This window comes from Haplochromis burtoni, unplaced genomic scaffold, assembly GCF_018398535.1.
Source record: "Haplochromis burtoni strain Fernald_Lab_line unplaced genomic scaffold, NCSU_Asbu1 Contig_426, whole genome shotgun sequence".
NCBI lineage: Eukaryota > Metazoa > Chordata > Actinopteri > Cichliformes > Cichlidae > Haplochromis > Haplochromis burtoni.
In genome coordinates, this window is record NW_024582787.1 from 100,373 (window position 1) to 122,713 (window position 22,341).

At 39.6% G+C, this 22,341-nt stretch overlaps 1 protein-coding gene across 1 annotated transcript in view; it reads right to left on the minus strand.

Moving 5' to 3' along the window:
• Positions 1-6,381: 6,381 nt before the first annotated feature.
• cwc27 (CWC27 spliceosome associated cyclophilin) overlaps positions 6,382-22,341 on the minus strand; it is a 32,208-nt gene continuing 16,248 nt past the window's right edge. Inside the window, exons 11-14 of the mRNA XM_014341164.2 lie at positions 19,910-20,013; positions 13,076-13,185; positions 12,869-12,972; positions 6,382-6,879 (exon numbers count right to left, since the gene is read on the minus strand). Of these exons, the coding sequence (XP_014196650.1) occupies positions 6,717-6,879; positions 12,869-12,972; positions 13,076-13,185; positions 19,910-20,013 (481 nt within the window). The 3' untranslated portion in view covers positions 6,382-6,716. The remainder of the gene's footprint in view (positions 6,880-12,868; positions 12,973-13,075; positions 13,186-19,909; positions 20,014-22,341) is intronic.

Here is a 22,341-nt window from a genome sequence, read left to right on the forward strand (position 1 = left end):
CTTATCTTATCTTATCTTATCTTATCTTATCTTATCTTATCTTATCTTATCTTATCTTATCTTATCTTATCTTATCTTATCTTATCTTATCTTATCTTAGTCCATGACTCTCTGGCAACCACTTGTTTATTGGGACTGATGGTTGCCAGGTTTGTATGGAAAACAAGTCGGTGTCTTCCATACAAACTACAGGCAACCGCTTCAATCTGCTAGTGCCCAAAGCATTTATAAGTAGGTTTTTTGTTGCAGTGCTTTATACAGATTTGCAACCAATTTCACATGGCAGTAGCAAGCAACCTCCTGCAAACAACTGCCATGCAGTTGGTCAGGGAATACATGTTATTCTTTAGCAACGAATGGTTACCATGGGGTCACTGACCAATACTGGGAAATAGTAACTGATTTCACAGCAATTACCAGCAACCACTCACAATTGGTTGGGGAAAATTCATTTTTCCCTATTGAATTGATCTAATGCTGATTGGTTGGGTTGAATAATACAACAACCTGCTAGAGCAGAAACCTTCAGTAAAGGTGAGAGGATTGAAATTGTGAGTGGGTTTAAATACCTTGGGATGATTCATGCACGCATGCATGCATGATTCTAATATGTCAGATTGCATCACATGTTGGGGCCAAGCTGAGGAAACAGTCATTAAACAGTGGATTCATGTATACCGTGACTGGATAGAATTCTTGTCTGCACTGAATCCAAACCACATTGAGGCCCGTGTGAACCATACATTTCTGGGCACTTATCAAAATACAGGTATATTTACATATTCCTGTACTCTGTCAGTATATGAAATTAATTCATCTTAGACTTTTAGATCTGAAATGGAAACATTTCATAAAATCTGACAAAGCAACTCCTGCCCATGTAACTCAATTCTATGACTCGTTCCAGTTTGAGGTAAAACGCAGCTTTTCTGAGGGTTTTTTTTTTTTTTTAGTTTAACCTTGGTGGTAGTTGTAGTCTTGGCCTTAATTTATTGTTTACACTGGTGTCCTTCAGTGTACTCAGTTTCTAGAGAATTGCATTCATTCCTTTTCAGCCCTGTCCAATTGCTGTGGTATTGGAAATTTCACAGGCAGGCCTTTGTTGGACTTAATATTTGGCAAAATGAATATGTTATTGCTCATATCCCAACACCCAGGCAGTTCTCTGCATCACCCAGCACTGGCTGGCATCTCTGCTCTGGCATGTCATTTTCAAGGTGTGTCTAAGTAGTCTCAACTATGATCCATAAATATACCAGCAACAAAAAGAACATAGCAACACTGCCAGACAAAGACTGCTCTGTGTTACTTTATCAGCTTAGTATGTTAAAACAAAAGCACTTGCTAATTTTGGTCTGGTGTAACACAAGAAGAACTTTTTGAGAATATTGTGTTCATACAGAGGGAAAAAAGAGAGGAAGCGCTGTAATAGGGAAGAGAAAGACATGGCCTATATGAAAAATAAATCTTATAAAGTAGCTGTGAAATATGATCAGTGACATGAGGACTTTAATCTAAGCAAAGCATATTAAAAGAGAAGGAGCCCTGATTCAGCAGATGTTAAAATACCAATTCACATTTTTCTGCCTTAAAACAATACCCACATGCACATATGTACATCAAAAGAGTTATTGGTGACTGTAATTCTTCCTCCTGTCTGTGTGTAGTGTAGAAATCCTTTCTAATTTGCTCATATACTGACTGATTTATTGTGTTCACCACTTCAGTTGACAGCTAAAGCTAATAATTAATAGATTCATAGTTTTACATTTTAGCATCAATTCCAGTAATGGCTCAGTTAGACTAAAGCTAAAACAGGAACCTCTTAGGAACAATTGGTAATTGCTTGGTGATTGTGTTGAATTTTTTGCTATCAGTGACTGACGGCAAATAGTTGGGATGAAACAACTTATTGACCAGAGGCTGAGCGTGCAACACCTTCAACCTCTGGACGACTACTTTCAGTCTTAGGTTGCCTGGTAGAAGGCAACCTATCTCCAAACAACTTCAAACTGACTCGAAGTGACTGCAATCACTATATATTTAAACTCTTTGAGGCTTTGCTAGACATGGAAAGGAAACAATTAATGTGAAGTTCTGTATATGAAGACAGTAACAGATTTGGAAACATAACAAAAATTGCAAAAGATTTGCTGTACTTTCTTTCCAGTTTTACTTAGTTCAACCGCAAACTGATGCACATACGTTGCTTTGAGGATGGCAGCTGACTGCAGGTGGTTGCAGGTGTAGTCCCATGCTTTCAAGCAACCATTTCAAAAGCAACAAGATCACAAGTCCAATGCACATGCTCACAACAGTTTTGGTCCTGTCGCCGTTTTCTATAGTGCGACTGTAGTATAATAGGTTTGTGCCAGATGTCATGCTTGTCTATTACCTTGCATAGATGCACTATGATATTACTATTTAAGCCTTGAATTTAGTAATTTTGGCACTGGCATTTTGTTTTCTTGCTTAAAAGAGGACATGACTATATTTAAACAACAGGGTAATGCTGTCCTGCTGTCCTGTTTCACAAGTGTTGATGAAGTGATTCTCTGTGATATCACAACCTCAAAAGGTTGCTACTTGCGCTCATCCTTCTTTTCATTACATTTTCCCAAACGGTAAAATTCTGCTTATAACAACATCAGTATTAATTACATAATTTATAATGTTTAATTGGAGTGTCTGATTTACTGCAGAAACAGCATTTTCCTTATTATTCTAACATCACACAGTACCAGGTTATAGATATTAAATTGCATCCCACTGAGCATTACTGAGCATGAAACATTTGGTGAAGTGACTGCCTTTAAGTTCTATAACCAAAATGAATGAAATTCTTTTACATCAAATTTGTTTGTTGTTGATTAGAAAAACTAATATGCTGCAGTTTAAACAGCTAGAGACATTTGGCTGTTAATATAACATAACTGTTATGTAATTAGGATCCTGGATGGAGGACATTCTATTCTAACAAAACACTATTTTACACAAATAAACATTGTTTTCTGAAAGTGCACAATCTTGCTTCTGAGCATTGTAAACCAATGCACTGTGCGCTGTTGTCTGGTTATCTTTTAAATTCATGGATCTGATAAAATTTCATTTTGGTATCTACTATCACACTATTTCACCTTCACAAGCAAACCCTGTCTGAGGAGGAAGAAAGAATTTGTTCCTAAACCCCATATTCCACGTTTCAATGATACATGTTTAATTAAACTAACTTAAACTGCAGAGTCCTGATACAACATAAGCTTTCATCACTGACAGTGAAATGACTTTATCTGATGTATGGACAAGAAGAGCAGTCTGAGCACCAGCAAATCTTTCAGTGTAGTCATGTGTATGCAAGCGCTGTATTAGGATAGAGTGAGAAAATTTTGAATTTGTCCTTCAACAATAAGGTGCAGACAAAAAGCTGACAGCAGAGACAAATGAACTCACTGCTCTGTCCTTGGACGTCTGGGAATTGCCAGAGCTTAACAATGACACTCTGCTGTGCCTGTACAAACCATCTCCTCTTTGATCTTGCATTTTTCTTCTGGCCATTGCACCCAGAGGAGTTAGCTATAGAGGGAGGACTCATGGTCACAGTAACACACATGTGTTCTCTTGCATAGCTATTCAACATATGATAAAGCAACTGAGACAACTTGCCACAGTTCTTCTGTCTTGTCTCCACATGTAATCCCAGACTGACTCCATCAAGCTGAGATAAGGGCACTGAGGGGGCCAGACCAGGTCTCCTTGTACTTTTCATTGCTTGACATAGCTGTTTATCTGACTCTGGATTTGTCATTGTAATGAAGACTCCATACAGACTTTTGGGACTGATCAGATGCCCCCAGTGGTTTTGCAATCTAGAAATCTAAAGAACCTTGCTTTCTTATGGGCTTTACGGTAAATCCCTTCTTTAATGTCATAAATACAAGTTACATGGAAAGAGAAGAACAAAACGCCCTGGTTCCAAAATGAATGTTTAATTTAATTAGTCATGTCTTTAGACATTAGAAGAATTAGCTTGTCATTTTTAATGCATACACCCAAGGGCAGAAGGAGAAGGCAGTGGAAGAGCATGATAATGCCATTACCTTCCCATCTCATTCCTCCGGAATCACATGATGAGCAAAAGAGGGGTATTTTCTACTTGAAGTTGGGTGCAGTGACGCAGAGAAATGTTAAATATTCTCCACCTTGTCTTTCTCTCTGGCTTCCCTTCAAACATAAATTACTGATTTACTTGGCAATCAGAGTCCTTGTAAAGAACTAATTTATCTGAGGAGTGTCTTCAAGGCCAGTGTGGCCATTAGAAATCAGAGTGAAAAGAGCATGGAAGTATTACAAGGCTTGTTTTATGACATACTCAAGAAAAAAGTGAATCTCTCGTTACATTTCAGAATATCTCAGTTATTAACACTGGCACATTTAATCGTGAGCAAGACCCAGAAGCACAACGTCGGTCAGGCCACTGTATCACCTGGTTTAAATTTTCAGCAGCTTGGGCAGAGCTGGCCTCTTAATGTAACATTAACTGTACGTCTCGTTTCATATTGAAATTTAAGCATAATCCCACAAGTCCAGTTAAAAAAGAAGTGTGCGGCTCCTGGTCGCACACGGCAGCTGATCATTTTGGGTTAAGTGTTTGAACAGTTCTGTTTTCAACAAGCCCTGACTGCTCCAGTGATGATCCGAGCAGGACAATGAAAAAGAAATGTGTCCGGATGACTGAGCTGTCTCTGGTTTTTACCCCAGCATTAAAAAGTTGTTTTTCTATTTAATATTTTGTGAAGTACGCAATCATAGCAGAAAGTTCACTGAGAAAATCAATACTTCTCGTAACTGTTCATTAAATGTGTAATGATGTTTTTACACCTGCTCTGTGGACTGTGCCAGACTAGTGGCACAGTGTTGCCAGTTCCAGCTAAGCTGAGCCACTAACAGCTGTAGATTCATATTTGTCTTACGGAAAAGTGTGGTATCAATTGTCCATTCTAGGGTCTGTGTCCACAGCCAGCCATTTTTTAACTGAAATCCCCCATGACCTCAGTTTTAGAGGGCTTCTCTCAAGCGCTGTAATCATTGCTAGGCTACTTCTTCAGTGTTAAGTTGCAATTTACTGGCTCCTCAGTGACAACTACAATCAGTTTCTTCTTTGCAACTGTTGAGAGCTGATATTCTAAGACCCACCCCTTCTTGATTTTGATTGGTAAGTGAGAGCACTTTGGTGCTCTAGTTGTAAGCACAGAAGCTCCTCCCACCTGCTGTTCCTTCTACCTGCTCCTTGCCAACCTTCTGTTAGCAAGGGCTGTCAAGAAAGCTGGCTTAAAGACAGGGGGAAAGGGAGCTAAAATGTTTTTTTTTCTCCAGACAGAGGATGAGCTAAGGGACTGCACCAATGCCCAGTATAAAATAGATGAATTTTATTTGAACTCAGATTCATGCAAACATACTTAAAGCATTTGGAAATCTGCATATTAGGATACCTGTGAAATGTTACTCCCTGTTGCTTGGGTTTGAATCATTCTTTCATTCATTTTTCATATCCAAAGACCCACAGAATGTGGTACTTTCTGCTGTTTTAACTGGCTATAACCATGAAGCCGCATTCCAATGGTAAAGACCCATAATATATAGCTGATTTGGAGCATGTGCATTCGTTGATCAGCCTCAACATTAAATCCAGAGCCAGGCTGACTAAAACGTTTTACATAACAATACTATATTCTGTTGAGGTTCATGAAGGTCATAGCATTCATTTGATATGTACCGCTCACCTAAACATTGATGCTGACCATCAAACACCTTCCCTGACTGCACAAGGGTTCCCCAGAAGTGATAATGGGTTCAGACACCACAAAAACTATCTAGGAAAGGCTTGAGTAACATGACAAAGACCATCACCGTCAAGCCAAAAGAAGCCACACTTGCCTGTCAACATCCTTGTGCCAGAAACCACAGGATACTCAGCTTTTCCGTATCCATACCCTGACCTAAATGATATTAGGCAAGCATTTTTTGTGCAAGTATTCTTGTGGTCTATATGCCTTACTTGTCCCAGACTGGCTGAAAGCTAAGTGAATAGTAGGGTGTCCACACAAGAGATTTACTTGCATATTTGCTCAAACTAAATCTGAAGAAACACTTGAATGTGGAAGTCAGCCATAGCACCAGTGCAAGCAGAGGATGGATGAGCTGTCCAAACACGAATAGTTGATGCCAGATGGAAAGGAGAGAGTGGGCACATACACCAGGTTTTATAGCCCTTCCATGTAAGCAAGAAAGGCCTCACAAACTGCATTAGAGTATCAATTTATCCTGAAAAATGGCTCCTTAGTGATACATTTGTTTAAAATCAAACAGAACAGAGTCATTACAGGCTGTTTATGATTGGTATTTATTTTTCTAACAAAGGCTCACATTTAACTGTAAACAGAAAATACAAAGTCATATAAATGAACATTACATGTAAGGTTCACTATTTTTTTCCTCCTGATGAGTAACTGTTCAGGTGAAGCTGTGAAGAAGCCGTTTCCTCACAGAAAACGGGGACATCATGTTTTCGGCTCAGCATCCTCATTTGTAATGTTCGCACCAGGAAATGGTTCACCAAAGCCGGGTTTGAAGCAATGAAAAGGTAGACTGCCAGGATGCTGTACGGCCAGTTTTGGTTTTAGTCACATGGCTTTGGCACGACCTATGACCTTGTGACCTCACCTCTTGGCCTTCTTTTCTTTCAGGATCTTCTTGCTCTCCTCTCTCCTGCGTTTGTTAACGGGGTTGCGTGGGTCATAGATCTCAAAGGTGTCCTCATCCTGCATGTTGGCATCCTTGACTTTTCTGCTTTGCTCATCAAACTGCAGAACATGGGCCATCCTAAATCAGACAAAGAGAGGAGGTGGAGAGAGTTCAAAGAACAGCAGGACAGGATCCACTAAATCACTGCTCTGTGGAACCGTTACCTAGAGGCCAGTTTCTCTTTTGCTTTGAGAAGTTTCATAACAACAAACCAATAATTAGTTGAAGCAGGGGAAAATAACTACTTGATCTCCTGCTGAATTCATAAGCTTGCTCACACAAAGAAATTAACAGTCTTTAATTTTTATGGTTGCTTCATTTTAATGGAAAGAGACAAAAATCCAGAAAAAAATATTACTTAAAAATTATAAATGGATTTACATTTCATTGAGTGAAATAACTACTCGATGCCATACAACCCAGCTAGAATTTGGGCTCCTGCAGATCGGCTCTGTGGCTGTGTGGGAAATAATCAATTACAGATACTCCTGATAGGTGGCTGTAGCTCAGGAGGTAGACAGAGGTCATCTACCAATATGAAGGTTGGTGGTTCAGTCCTTCGGGCAAGATACTGAACCTTTAGTTGCACTCCAATGTGATAATTGGAGTGTGAAAATGTGTGAATGTTAAATAGAAAGCATTTAGGCATAGAAAATAGTGCTTGTATGAATGTGTTTTGCATAGCATAGCTGCAATGGCATCACCATTGGGGAAAACCAAAGAGGGTGGCAGGAACAAGTCTGTAGACCTACACAAGACTGGAATGGATTACAAGATCAAGAAGCTGATTGAAAAGGTGCAAACGGGGCTGTGGCCCCCCACACCCTCTAGCAGATCATTACATGAAGGAACCTTTTAAAAAAACAAGCGCGTCCATGCTCACAGGTGTACACACGGGTGATCACACCCACAAACTACACCCTTTTTGGCTCCTACCTCAAAGCACACTGTGTTCTGTTGATCTTATGTGCTGCACAATAATGTTTAATATTTAGTATTTACTGTCATATTCCATATATCATTGTGATGTTGTTTATTCTATTACTCTTGTTCTCTTCTGCTTGTTTCTTTTTTCTTTCTCAGCAGGTGACCAGGTGATTGATATATGCATTTTTTTTTCTTTTCTTTTTCTGCTCACTCTGTTGGTTTTTGGTTTTTGCCCTTCTCCCCCGTCCCTCTTCTCAGCTGTTTCTCTTTCCCTCTTTCTTTCTCCCCTTCTTTCCCCCAGTCAAGTCTGTCCCGTATTCAGTAAGTGAAAATAAAATAAACAATAAAAGGTGAATCAAATGGACCATTACGGCAAGGCTGGGATGGTCAATTTGGTAAAGTAAATCCGTTGGGCATCTTTCTTTGCCTTTAGACAACAATTCTGATGGCAAAAGAGCCAAACGGGACAGGCAAAAAAAAAAAAAGAAAAAAAAAGAAAAGGTGCAAACTGTTGACAATCAATTGTCCTTTGGTCAGATGAAACCAAAATCGAGCTCTCTGGCAGATAATTACACACTAATCAACGTATATTTTGAAACTACAACATTATTTTATCTATTTAAGGATCTGAAAGGATTACTTAATGAACCTTTAAACCCAGTTGAAATGTTAAATCAAGACTAAGAGTCTAATTTGTCAATATAATAGTGTTCTTTAAACGGTAGCTAAAATGACTTAAATAGATGCTCTAAAATCACCAGTGTTTTTTGACATTAAGCCTATAGTATTGTGTTTATTTACCTAGTGTGGCTTACCCTCACTGTGGCTTTCTAAAAAACCAGATACAAGGAGGAGGGCATTTCCCAACAAAAAAAAAAAAATACCAAGGTGAAGTCCAAGGGGGCTTAACCCTAGTGACTCTGGTGGTCCTCTAACTTTGCTACAGTTTTTCCACAGACCCACACATTAGCACTCTAACACAAAGAACTGACATAATAATCATGGTTAACTTGCATTCACATTCTTCTTAGCCTCATTTCCTGAGTTGAGAAGTAATTTTCCCAGCTTCAAGTCTTTTTCAAAATGTAAAAAAGGCAAAAATGCAAAACTGTAATCACTACATTTTTAGCTTAATCGGTAATGGTTCCAGTTAGTTTTGCAGCATAGCTGCAATGGCAGTGAATGGCACAGTTCCCTCGCAGCAAGGTTTGCATTTTTAACCTGCTGGTAAGCTTTGTGTAACGGTCCGCTGTGACAGACCGTGCGGTGGTGTGAGTGGTGGACCCAGGTGCGAACACAAGTGAGCAGACGGGAGTGAACTTTAAACAAAAGCGAGCCTTTTATTGTGGCTGGTAACACAAGAGAAACAAACAAGAATAAGGGCAGCACAAAAGCAATAACTAAACAGAAACCTAAACTGGGAATGAACTAAGGTAAGGCTATGACTTAGAATGCAACAGACCGGGCATGGAAACATGGAGGGTGGGAACACAGACGACGCGACACAGACTGTAAAAAACACAGAGACTAAATACACATGAGGGATGATCAGGGGAAGTGGCCACACATGGGAACGCAGCTGACACACATGAACTTAACGACAGGACAGGAGGAGTGAGCTGAATACACAGACAGTGAATGCAGGCCTTCAAAGTAAAACAGGAAATATGAGACATGAACCGGGGAGACGTAGTACAGGGGGAGGTGACATAACTGACAGCATGAACTTGACAGTACAAGACACACAGACATAACCACACGAAGGGCAAGGGAGACGTAATGCAAGGGTAACATAATTACAAAAAGGACTGGACTACCTTAAAGAACCTAAGCAAACAATAAACATCAAAATAGGTTGAGCATAACACACTGGGTCACACGACCCAGGACCATGACACTTTGGGCCTTTATCTGTGGAGTTTCATGGTCTCCATCATCCCCAGGTACTCCAGCTTTGTCCAGCAGTTAACCTTTAGGATAACTGGTAGTTCTAAAATGACTGGCTTAATTGTTGTTGTGAACCTGAATTCACACAAGTGTACATCATTACAATGTTTTAAGCATTTTAAGCATCACTTTAAGCATGTTAACTTGTGCCTAATTATGGCCCCACAGGGTTGCTGCAAAGGTGGTTTTACACTGTAACTGGTTCAGAACTGGTTGTGTGATACTCAGATACCTTTATAAATTATTACCCCCCCCCCCATCTCCCCCCTGGTGCTGGTACTGGAATTGGGGGAAGGGAAAGTAAAATATAAACCACACACACCCACCATATAGGTACAGTGCTTTAGTGTTTTATTAATTTTTTAAAAAATCTATTAGACAACCTGTCATAAAAAGACGACGACACAACTTTTAGAAATCTGTCAAAAACTGGTTTAAAACTTGGGATTTAATTAGGGAAATAAACTGAATTCATGTATGAAAACCCAAACTTGAGCTGGTACACATTATGTGCATTATTTGAGTTAATCCTTCGATGAAAAATACCAACCAACATTACATGGTGGAACAATTGTGGCGCCAAATTCTATTTACAATCAGCTCATGCTATGCTTGTCGTATGAAACCAGAGCAAACCAGAGGAAATGCAAACGTAGTTTTGTTCATACCTAAAATAAGAAAATCTTTAAATGTTTCCTTCAAAGTTCACGATTAACAGATTGTTTCAGTGTGTTTCCACATGCCTGTATTAAAAAACAAAACTCCATGCTGTAAACTTAAACAAGGGTTGTTCTAGCGTGCATGACCTCTTCTACGTGTCTGTGCGGTTAGGGTGTTTTAGTATGTTGGTGCGATCTGGATTTTCTCCTGTGTTCATTTGAAATCGGCAGGAGTTGTGACAGCTCATCTAGAATGTCACGGTTAGACTCTGGCAGGCCCTGAGGACTCCTGCTGCGTGAGCATGCCGCCTCTGATAATTTGTCTAGCAGTCTCTGTGATGACAGTCTGCCGGTCATACAGCCTCAGAGTCATCCAGCTCTGAAACATGATGTGGAAAGGCAGCGTTAGGGGCTTATCAAAACCGCTGTGCTGCCATAACGTGAGTCTACAGAAGCTTTTCCTCTATTTATTTGTCTTGCATTCTTTTTACTCAAGCAGGGGGTGGGATTTACTGAATATGGAGGAATGGTGAAAGCAATGGAGGGCTCTTTGCTTTGAGAGAGTGGGCTCTGAGGTTGTGTGTTAGCAAAGCAGAAGGAGTTGGGGGAGGAGGGGGCTGTAGAGGGAGAGTCAGAATTTGGAGACACAGACACAGATGGAATAGTTTACCTCCTCTGGCCCAGACTTGACTTCCAATGTCTGACCTGTTGTAACCCACATTCTGTTCGCAGTACTCCTAGAGTGGCACAGACTTCTCCACTGGTGTTTTTCTAGGACTGCTATGCTACTGCCCCGTCCCTCCTTTCTCACCATACCTGGCAGGGGCAACACCGTTAGGTGTCTACAGCCGGGAGAGGCCAGCCAAGGCTTCTCTCAAATTCATTAGGACCCCCACATATGCACGCTGACACACAAACGCACACCCAGACTGAACTTCAAGGGGGCTTCTTGAGACTAATAGGAACTACAGATTTTGTTATTCTAAATCTCTTGCACACAGACACTTTGCTCACGTTCAAACACATGGTATTCATTTCAAACCCTCACTCTGTGCAGTTAGACTTTGAGATCTTTGGTGAAAAACAGAATATGAGAGGAAAACACACAGTCAGGCCTGATTTCCTGATGGCCAATCTGGTGGCTGTGGCTTGAAATCCCAACGTGACACACATACACAAGCACACAACCTGAACTTTCACACACATTTATCAGAACTTGGAGTGAGCTTTAGATCTTATAGAGTTCAGGTTCATCTGTACAAGGAAGGATTTTGTTTTTCCATTGTCTCATGTTTGTTGCTCCTGATATTATGTTGTCTTTTAGCGATAGTCATCATAATATGAATGAAATAATAAAACATCTTTTTTCTAGTTAGCCTGTCATGCTTAAACTTCACTGTCCACAAAATGGTGTGTATGCCGGACTGCTTCTTGGGCTCTGGGAGGACTGATGTGCTCACGTATTGCTCAGAGTTTCTACTATTATTGACTGCAGTGAACAGTGAATTTAAGTTATAGACCAATGATGTGGTACTTTTCTTTTCTTGATATAGAATCAGCATTTCTGTTAACAGTTGGACAAGTAAGTTTGTTCATATATTAAAGTAGTCTAACCAGAGAAAACAAAAAACATGGACAAAGATTCCCTGTCAGAAAAATGAAGCCACTGCGGAAGTGCCTTAAAAACTGCATTCTGTCTTAAAGCCACCAGATGGCGATAGCTGGGGTTGCAAACGTCCAGCCCGAGCCTTTTCCCTCCATAGAAAGCTATGGGGGTGGGCGGAGACAAGGCTTTCTTTGTTGACCTTTTTGCTCATACCATGTTTTGCTCATTGACTTGTCAGTCACAAACCATCTGCCGATGAGTCAGTGGTTTTACACTCAGACCCACCTCTTCTTGTTACATCAGTTTTTCTTGCAACCAAGATGTTGATGGCGGAAAACGGTAATCTCGAAAAATGGGAATCCAGACACCAGTGGCTGACATCATATTACTTTATTACTGTCTATGAGTATAACACTATAATCAGCAAGTTTTAACTAAAAAAATAACCAAAAGCAACATTTAAATGAAAATTTAACCGTCTTCCATTTAATCTTTTAAATGTCTTCAAATTTTAAAGAACTAAATAGTCATTTTTAACATAATTGTGTCAGGCCAGGGTCCTTCCGTGTGGAGTTGTTCTCCCCGTGCTTGTGTGGGTTCTCTCCAGGTACTTCAGCTTCCTCCCACAGTCCAAAAACATGCAGTTAGCGGGGTTAGGTTAATTGGAAACACTAAATTGCCCAATGCGGGAGTAAATGTGAGTGCGAATGGTAGCCCTGTGACAGACTGGCGACCTGTCCAGGGTGTATCCTGCCTCTCACCCCAAGACAGGTGGGATAGGCTCATGATCATGCTTGACTTTGCTTTATTCAGTTGCATAAATTGAAATAAATGAACAATGTCTGGATTCTTTCCTAAAAGATGACCATGAAAGAAGAAAATGAAAATATCCCGCTCATTTATCTCAAATAGTGTCAAGCTCACTGACCATCCTTTGTCATCATCCTCTGCCAGCTCCTCCACGTCCTCCTGTGGACCCTCAGTGATGGCCGATGACAGCTTGGACTTGAAGCTGTTGAGCAGGGCCAGCGTCTACCGTAAAGATCAGACATCATTAAAACACACGTTAACAACTACAGAATTTACAGTCTATTTCAATTTCAGTAATTTAGTGCAACATATTGTGCCCTCTTGCCTGTTCTTCTCTGCTTGAGCCTTTTTTCAGTTTTCGGTTCTTGAGCCCTTCATATTTCTTTCTTCCCTCCAAGTACTCAGCCACAGCGTCACTGGTTGGCTTTTTCTCCACTTTAGAGAGTCAAAAGAGACAAAGTAGACAGCTGTTATAGCAGCAAAGCAAGAAATCAGACAAATCTTAACTAACAACTTGAGAAATCTCTGCATGTCCGTACTTCCAACTGTTCTTTACCTATCTCAACAACTGTTTATCCAAACCACTTCAAGCTTGCAGGCTGTGTTGCCAAGGAAATGAGTTAAGTGCACTGCCAAGTTTGAGCTTGTTTGGATGAGCGACTCTGGCCTGAGGGAGCCAGAATGAAAGCCGGCCAAGAAGTTTTAACTTTTACAAAATTACATTATTTGGATGGTCTAAAATTCAAACTGGTTCATGCAAAGATAACTGGAGAGGTTTTTAATAATAGTCTTTGTTTTCCTCTTTTTGACCACTTGTGAAACTGTTCCTAAACTGAACAGAATTCAGGGATGTTTTACCAGATTTAAAATAAATGAATAAATATTTATTTTTAGATGTTCAGTTTTAAGTGTAATTAACTGCTACTTAACAAACGACAGGTAAAAAAAAAAAACAAAACAAACAGAACAAGAGCAGCAAGAAAACATAAAAGGAAAAGCCTTCACAGATGCTGCTGTACATGCTCCATGACCATGATTACCAGAAAACTGAAAAGATAGTCCGTCCATCTCAGACTGTCATGCTCTGTACGTATCCATGCTATTGCTCACCATCACAAAGAAGGAATTAAATAATCATCCCTCATTTTTTTACTGATCAAACAAGACATACGTAACGAGCCTTAAGATTTAACCGAGTCAGTTAAATTTTAGCACAGATTAGAGCAAGTGTGAACCACATTCAGCTGATTTGAGAGGAGTGAAGGTCACTTAACTGGTCCTACTGAAATATTATCAAGGAATTAAAAAAAAATCTATTATTATTATTTTTTTAATGATTATAGAAGGTGACAAATGTAAGGAAAATAGTGGTTTGCACAATCTCCAAGTGTCTGAACCTGTTTGAAAGGACTGAACAGGAGTACGTTTTAAACTTATTTTTTAAATTAAGCAGTTTATTTGAAGATCAAAAGCTCTTTTTAAACTTTTGAATTCAAATAAGACAAAGAGACTCATTATTTTATTGTTTTATTATTAGCGTATCCTCCAGTTGATAATGAAAACTATAAATGTCGAAATACTGCACTGACTGTACTTAACAGCCTTTGTTGACTACAAACAGAAACTGATACAACTGTTAGGCTACTTCAAAATATACTAGACTAAATTATAACGTATGTGGAACTTGACTTGCAGGAGCCGGAGATTCTTTAGCTAATCATCGCTGATCTCTAATGTGGAAATAAAGCTGCACTGAAAAGAAGAGGATTAATCATGTTGTTGATTCATTCTTTTTTGCTTTTTTCTGTTTCACATCACTGGCTGGACAAAACCCATGAACTGAAAAAAAAAAAAACAACCACTTAATAAAGCTTCTTAAATGTAAATATTTTTATTTTTCATAATCTTCTGAACACTGAAGCAGTTTTAGACTGCAAGTCAGACAAAACAGCACCAAAAATGGTGTATAAAGATGCCACCCTGGATTTTTACTTCTTTATATGTTCTATGTTTTGTCTAATTTACAGACATAAAATATAAGTGAGAGCACAACCAACTGAACTAACTGATAATGAAGATATTCCTTAGTTTCATCTCTAATACAAATAAAAGGAAGGAAACTAGACTGTAGCCGTCTAATGCAACAGATGTACTGTATGAGCTGTGTGTGTCACAAAGTACAGACAGAGAGGGTAAAATCACAGTATGCTGGGAATACTTTTCCACCAAACTGTCCTCTCTGCAGTATGTGTGAAAAATTCTCTCATCGTGAATAGAAGGAGAGACAATCAGCGTGCTGACATCGGTGTCTCATGCAGTTAATGTGCTTCTGTAAATCTCAGAGTTCAGGCGTACAGTCTGTGAAGTCACAGAGTGGCAGACAGTGAGCACAGTCTGCTGACTGTCTGAGCACTTTCTTTCCACAACAAAATGTGATGTCACACACAGACACAAGCCCCAGATCACCGTCACCTCACTCGCCAAGCTGTGCCACTCCTGACATATTCAGCTGCACTAAATAAATGATGCAACAGAGAAAACACACGAGGCCCCTGCTTGTCATTTAGGAGAGAGCTGCTATTTTATGAGTTCATGAGACAACATATTTCCCAAAATAAACTAACAGAACAACAAAGAACTTAAGGCAGGCATATGAACCAGACCTTACTGAAAAGCTTGTTTAAATGACCCAAGCATGCACAACTAACTAGAGACTATACCAACTGAAACCCTTAAATATCCTTCTGAGAACCAGGCTGTTCATTTATGTCCTCTGTAATGGATATTTGTTTTTGGTCTATATCTTTTAACTTATTTCAGGTAACCTACTAAGTCCTAAAGTACTAAATAGAGGAGCTTTCCATTGATATCGCATGTGTTTGAGTGGCGTCTTTTAGCTGTAAAAGAAGAAAGAAATCACAAAAAAGTGCAATGGGGAGATTCCTTTTTCCTTGGTTCTCAGGAGGATATGATTAAAAAAAATAGAATAACAAACTGGACAGGTCATGTTTCATGTAAGTCATTGGTCAATCTTGGTTTGAATAAAAGACAAATACAAATGTGTTATAACTACAAAAAGAAAAAGAAAAAAAAAACTATTTGTGTGTCTTTAAACAATAATTCATTATGCACTTTAAGAAAATTAGAAGGAGTTGCTCCAAACCAAATGTCAAGACATCGCCCTCCCTGGGCCTGGGTCTGCCGGAGGTTTTATCTTGTTAAAAGGGAGTTTTTCCTTCCCACTGTCACCAACTGCTCAAAGGGAGTTGTCTGATGTTTCTCGCTTTACTTTACAATATAAAGCACCTTGAAGTAACTGTTGTTGTGATTTGGTGCTATACAAACAAAAACTGAACTGAATAATGTAACTTGCTTCGTGGTACAGTACAGCTGATTCAAGAAGTGAGTGCTTCAGTTTTGGTGAGTGAAATTCTGGTGGATCCTTTGCAAATAACGCCAAATAAGAAATCACTTAATTTCCAAACCAAATGCACACAGATCACAAAAAGGGGGGAAAAATCAAAGTATAACGCTTTCCCCCACTTGACTGGTGTCATTACTGAAGTCTGTTGTGCTGCTTAGAGGGGCAGCCCTTTTTCTGACTTGATTTATGACACAAACACGTGATCTTCCTCCATCTCTTGCCCAGTCACCTCTGCTGCAACCTATGACATGCCGGATGCTGACTGATGATGCCCTGAGGTCATGCGCGAAGAACACACATCCCTTCTCCAGCTGTTGTCACTGACTATCCCTGAGTTTGATGACATTTTAAATTATATTCCTCCCCTTTCCTGTCACCTGGGATCTAGAGAGCTACAAATCAAGCTGCTGTTATAGCAACCGAGGTGTGTTGTGGACGACAAACGCCCCTTTTACAGGATCAAGTTTTCCCCATTCTCTGTTAAACAATCAGGAGTTTTTAACAAAGTCCAAGTGGCACAATAAGAAGTAATAAATACAGGTAGTTAAACTGAGTAAACTTAAAAGCTGCTCTGCTGATTGTTTAAAAAGAAACACAAAAAAACCTCTCTGAAATGAATTTTTAGATGGCTTTGTGTTGCTGTTGTATAGATGCATGACACATGCCTTACTAAAGTAACCACAATTCAGTGATATACTGCCTTTTGTGATTCATAAACAAAATAAGCAAGACATTACGAAAACTAAAGGGACTCCATCATTGAGAGTCCATGCAAGAAGTGATGTGCTTGTGATTTACTTGCATCACTTTGTAGCTGATGATTGGTAACTAGTGGGCATCCCAGGCTCCTGTTGCCTAGGTAAGCCTCTAATTTATACTACTCTATCATATGTCCCCTACTGTCAGGTTTCAGAGTCGTTGGCAATTCAGATTCAATTCCCTGACTTGCATTGCTCTGTACCTGCTGGTTGCTAGCGAACATTTTTGTCTTGAGTTGCCTAGGTAACCCTCTAATTGGCAGTAGGTTCAATTGCTTGCCTCAAAGCAGAGAAATGTTTAAGTGGCAACATAATGTTTCTAGTGGTTATGTTGCCCGTTGTCACTGAATGTTATCAGTTTTCTGTGTCCTCTGGTCACCATGTTGTACTTGCTTCCTGGGTGTCATTGAGATGACATAATAGATGTTTTTACTGTAATCAAACAGTAAAAACATCTAATTTGATCGCATGCTATCAAATTAGGAAAATATCTGACTAAAAAAAAAACAAAAAAAACAAGGCAATAAGTTACCTTATTTTATCTGAGCAGTGCTTTTGAGGGTTTAAAGTGGATGAAAATACCAGAGATGTGTTTTGAAAAAAAAAAAACAATCAAGCTGGTCTAAGACTCCCAGTTGATCTGCTGAGCAGTTAAAATAATAACTCCAATCACAGTATTTGGCATTTCATATAGCATTCAATTGATACATGTCCTAAAAATGAACAACATGACTGACAAGCCACCAGTGTAATACAACGCCAGGAATACACACGCAGACCTGTATAATATCTAAGTGGGATACAGTATGCTGCCACATCATTTTAGAGGGTTTTGAATGGACAGTAGTTTCAGAATGCCTCTCTTATTTTTGGCTCTGGTACCCAGTGGTCATGCCAAGAAAGAGAAATCCAGACTGCAGGAACATGCTATAATTTCTGTGAAAGCTGAAGAGAAAACTGAAGTGATGATTGTGATGAACTAAACTGTGTGTTAAAGGTGAATTCTGAAGAGACGGTTTGCATTTCAGGCCAATCAAGTTTAATGCCAGGCACAACGGTGAGTGAGGATAATGAATGGACACAGAATGACATCAGGCAGGCATGCAGATCAAGAATCATATACACACTGATGGTATATTTCAGGCTGAAGAATATGCATTTAAGAATATTTTAGTGCAGGCACAATAAATTACTATTATTAATTATTATTATTTTTTTTACATTTATTTTATGTTATTTCATGTATTCAATTACTTGCAGTAGAATAATCTTTGATAATCTTAACTGCCTTGTAAGTGATAGTAAACTGATCATCTCTAGGACTTTCCACTGTCAGCTGCAGAAAATGGGAATTTGGAGATGCCATCATGACTTTCCTGTTTTGCCATATCTCAGATGACATAATTTACCAAGAACATATCTAGTGGATTATATGACAACCCCCCCAATGATTTGTTACAGATGCAAAATAATTCAAACAAGCATCATGTGTTCACTGAGTCAGCACTGACCAATTAAAGAGACATGTGAGCGAATGGCACCAGACGCTGACCTTAACAAAGTGGTCAAAGCAGAATCAGGAGAAAATTTTTAGCTAAAAGGGATGGCATTGTTTCTGTGTGTGTGTGTGTGTGTGTGTGTGTGTGTGTGTGTGTGTGTGTGTGTGTGTGTGTGTGTGGCCCTTATTGCTGCACAGCTTCTCCAGTGAGATGAGATAAAACAAAAACCTCACCACAGTGCTCGTCTGTGGCTGAGTGGAGTTACAAGATTTACTGCATTTAAGCAGACATCCGTCTCCCCTGCAGCGGCCATTGGCCCGTGACATCTATCCATTCCATTTAATGGAATTAACTTTTGTTTCCAACACAAAAATGTAACGAGGAACTCTTTAAAAGAAACCCCTGCCTCTGGCTAAGCTGACAGGAAAGAACAAAACAAAGGCCCCTGGCTGAATTTAAATACCTTGTAAGATAATAGAGGAGCTTAGGCTACTCGCCATTAGGTATAACAATGCAAGGCTGCTACTGTCTCAACACCTGAATCAATAAGTGGATTTTTTTTTAGAGACTACGTCTTCTTGAGTGTTAGAACAGAGATATAATTGAGAGCAACACAAATGTAGAGAGAGCAAAAGAATTGTAGTTAATGATAGTATTGGAGTACAACATAGTGACTGGATCTTGTCCTCTTTAATCTAAAATCATGCCGCCAATTGGCAGCAAATAAACATTAGGGTCTGTGTGTCTACTTAAAAGCATGACTCCCTCAGTGTTTGTGGAGACAAAAACAATGTTTGAGCAACAAGAGCTCTTCGTGGACTTTTGTAAATTTTGGCTGGTGGTAATCCCACACTTAGGCTGCTCCCTGCAGACACCCCCTGTAAACCACTTTGTTTTGTTGCACAACAACACACACAACCTCAGGCTAACCTCTGTGTCTGAGTGGTTTTTGTAATTCTCAAAAATGCGTTTCAGCGTCAGCAAAAATCCAGTGATTGATGGCATTATGACAGACTGGAGTGTGGTGAAGACCAGAGGAGATTTGGGGGCAGATTTGTACAGAATTTAGTTGGGCCAAAGCTGCAAACTAACAAACACATTGGGTTTGATGTGCAACCATGGCGGCCACTCAACAATTTTTACCCATGCAATTTTCAGAAAGCTTCAACACAAAAATGCAGGCCGTTTAGGTGGTGGGGGGGAAATAGACGTCTGCAACTAATTGACAAAATCAGAGGGTTGCCTGTCTCAGTGTCCATTAGCAGAGAATGTAGCACAGACCACCCTCCTAGAGACCTACTTCACACTTAAATCTACTTTTAAAGATCATTAAAAAAAAACCCTAAACCTATAAATATATATTATATACATATAATATACACCCACTATATCATCTGCCACCAATAAATGTAAAATATAATGGGTTACACCAGGACACTTAAGAGTGCATGTAGGGGATTAAACATTTGCACACATACCCTCCTTGACCTCATCTTTTGCAGGTTTTGAACTTTCTTCTTTTCTTTGCTTTATGGCCTGCAGTTCTTTCTTCAACTGTCGCGCCTCTTTCCGTAATTCATCACTGTAAATGGAGAAATACAGTTTTGAGATCATAAACTCAACGTATACATCTGTTATAAAAGGAATACACTTGTTAACAGACAAGAAGAATCCCAGAGCGGCAGGCCCAAAGAAAAAAGTCATCCATTACAAACAAGAAGAGAATAGTTTGAACAGACATTTGGCTCCACTGGCTTCATCGCAAAACAAACACAAGGCATACATTTTTTTTACGTTTTAAGAATATTAAATGTCTTTATAAACAAGTTGCTACTTGTCATTATGGTGGGCACACATACGAAACGAAGAAGGCACATGGAAAAGCTGGTGTTGGTTCAGTAAACAGAAAACACTTTCCTCGAGAGTTTGTGCCCTTAGTTGCTTGTTTGAAGTCTTACTGAATGCAACACTTTTTAAATTATAGTTCCCATTTAGAGTCAAACAAGACGCTAGCCTGCAAACGACCAGTGTCCCCGATTTCTCGGTCAAATCGGTTCTTCGCTCATTTGATCGCGTTTCAAAACATCCAAATGGTGACAGCAAAATCACTCAACTTGACACTTCAAACAGGACTTCACTAACCAGTGGATGATGTCACAGTGGGTATTACCCATCTTTTTATTGTGGTCAAGACCAAAGTGGAGAGAGGCGAGTCTGGAATTTGAACTTTGGTCTCAAGTGAAGATCAAGAACTCAAAAATCTAATCCCAGGTTGATTTAGACACTTTCCAAGTCAAGTCACAGGTAATAACTAACAAGAACCATGTCAAAGCCAGTCAGTCTAAAGCCAAAATCATCTTCCTCTTTTTTCGACTGCTTCCTTTAGAGATCTGCTTGCATCTCACCCTATCACTTGCATCCTCCTCTGTCACACCAACCAGCTGCATGCCCTTCACTACATCCATGAACTTCCTTCATGTCCCTCTCATTTCTTCTTGCCCGGCAGCTCCATCTTCAGCATCCTATGTGTGTAATATATTCAGTCTCTCTCCTTGACACATGTTCTAAATGTCTCACTCTCTAACTTTGTCTCCAAACCGCTCAACCTGAGCTGCTGAAGAACCAAAGCTGTGTTTCAGACCATAAACTCATCCCTTTTGCGATATAAATGGAAAGTGATGAATCTCTGGGGTTGGTTTTTAAAACTGATTTATAGTACTTTTTTTTTTTTTTTGCAATCTAAAGCTAAATTTGACCTCAACAAAATTTGTTAATGAGGTCAGTATCATGTTCATATTTGTACAAAAGAACATGCACATATTTAATTTGCATATAAATCAGAGCACTACACAAGTTGTATGAAGTTAAATATGAATGTTTTTCGATACATAAAATACACAATGCTCTGAGTGGCAGAAGTAATAAAAAACTTTATACTTCCTCTGCTCAAGTGGCACTGCAATAACTATCCCAGGCACTCCTCTCCTGGCTAGCCACCCTTGTAAAACCTTTAACTGGATGACAGAGGCAGGCCAAGGCACATCCTCACTTCCTTAACTCCAAGGTGGTGTCCTTTTTGGCAGGCGGCCTGCAGCCCAGCTCATACAAGGCCAGCAATGCTGATTATTGTTCCCCATCATATGACTGAGACTTCTGCCAGTTACAGAGCAGATATGTTATGTTAAGAAATGATAATATTTTTGTACTGCCTGACAGCTCTGTTTCATCCCATTCACTTGCAGAGCCACAAAGCACAGGTAAGCTGCACAGTCTGGGCCCCTGGCCTAGAAACATCTGAGGCATCTCCAGACCAAACAATGGCTGCTTTTGTTTCCTACATCTGCTTTTCTGGACAGACATTCATTTATATCCTTTCTCTTTCCTTTTATGTGGAACTTTGATTCTTGTGTTTGTAGCTAGTGCTATATTTGTTTAATTCTCTGACATTGTCTGTGGCAAAGTACTGAGGCATCAAACTGAGTGATATTTTAACTGTAAGTGGCTCAGCAAATATTAACAGCTGTGTCTGACTTGATGTCATGTCTCTTCCTTGTTAGCTTTCCTGGTTCTTCTGAGGATACACATAAGGAATCAGTCAGACATACAGTTGTTAGTCCTCTATTTTGAGGTCAGTATCAAGAAAAAAAAAATTGCTTCAGCTGAATCCAAACTAAGTTGCCAAGGGTAGAAACTGGTTGGCAGAATCAGACACTGCCTATGCGAGGATGTTGCTTGCTCAGCTCAGTCTACAGAAGAATCAATAACAACAAACCTCTTTTCTAAGACATATTTTACATAAAGCATTGTAATGCAACACAGATGTGAAAACCCATAGGTGGGCAAAGAACGTAATAATTTGAAGACTCCAGCTGCCATTCACACTCCCACATGATGAATGGGTTTTTGTCTC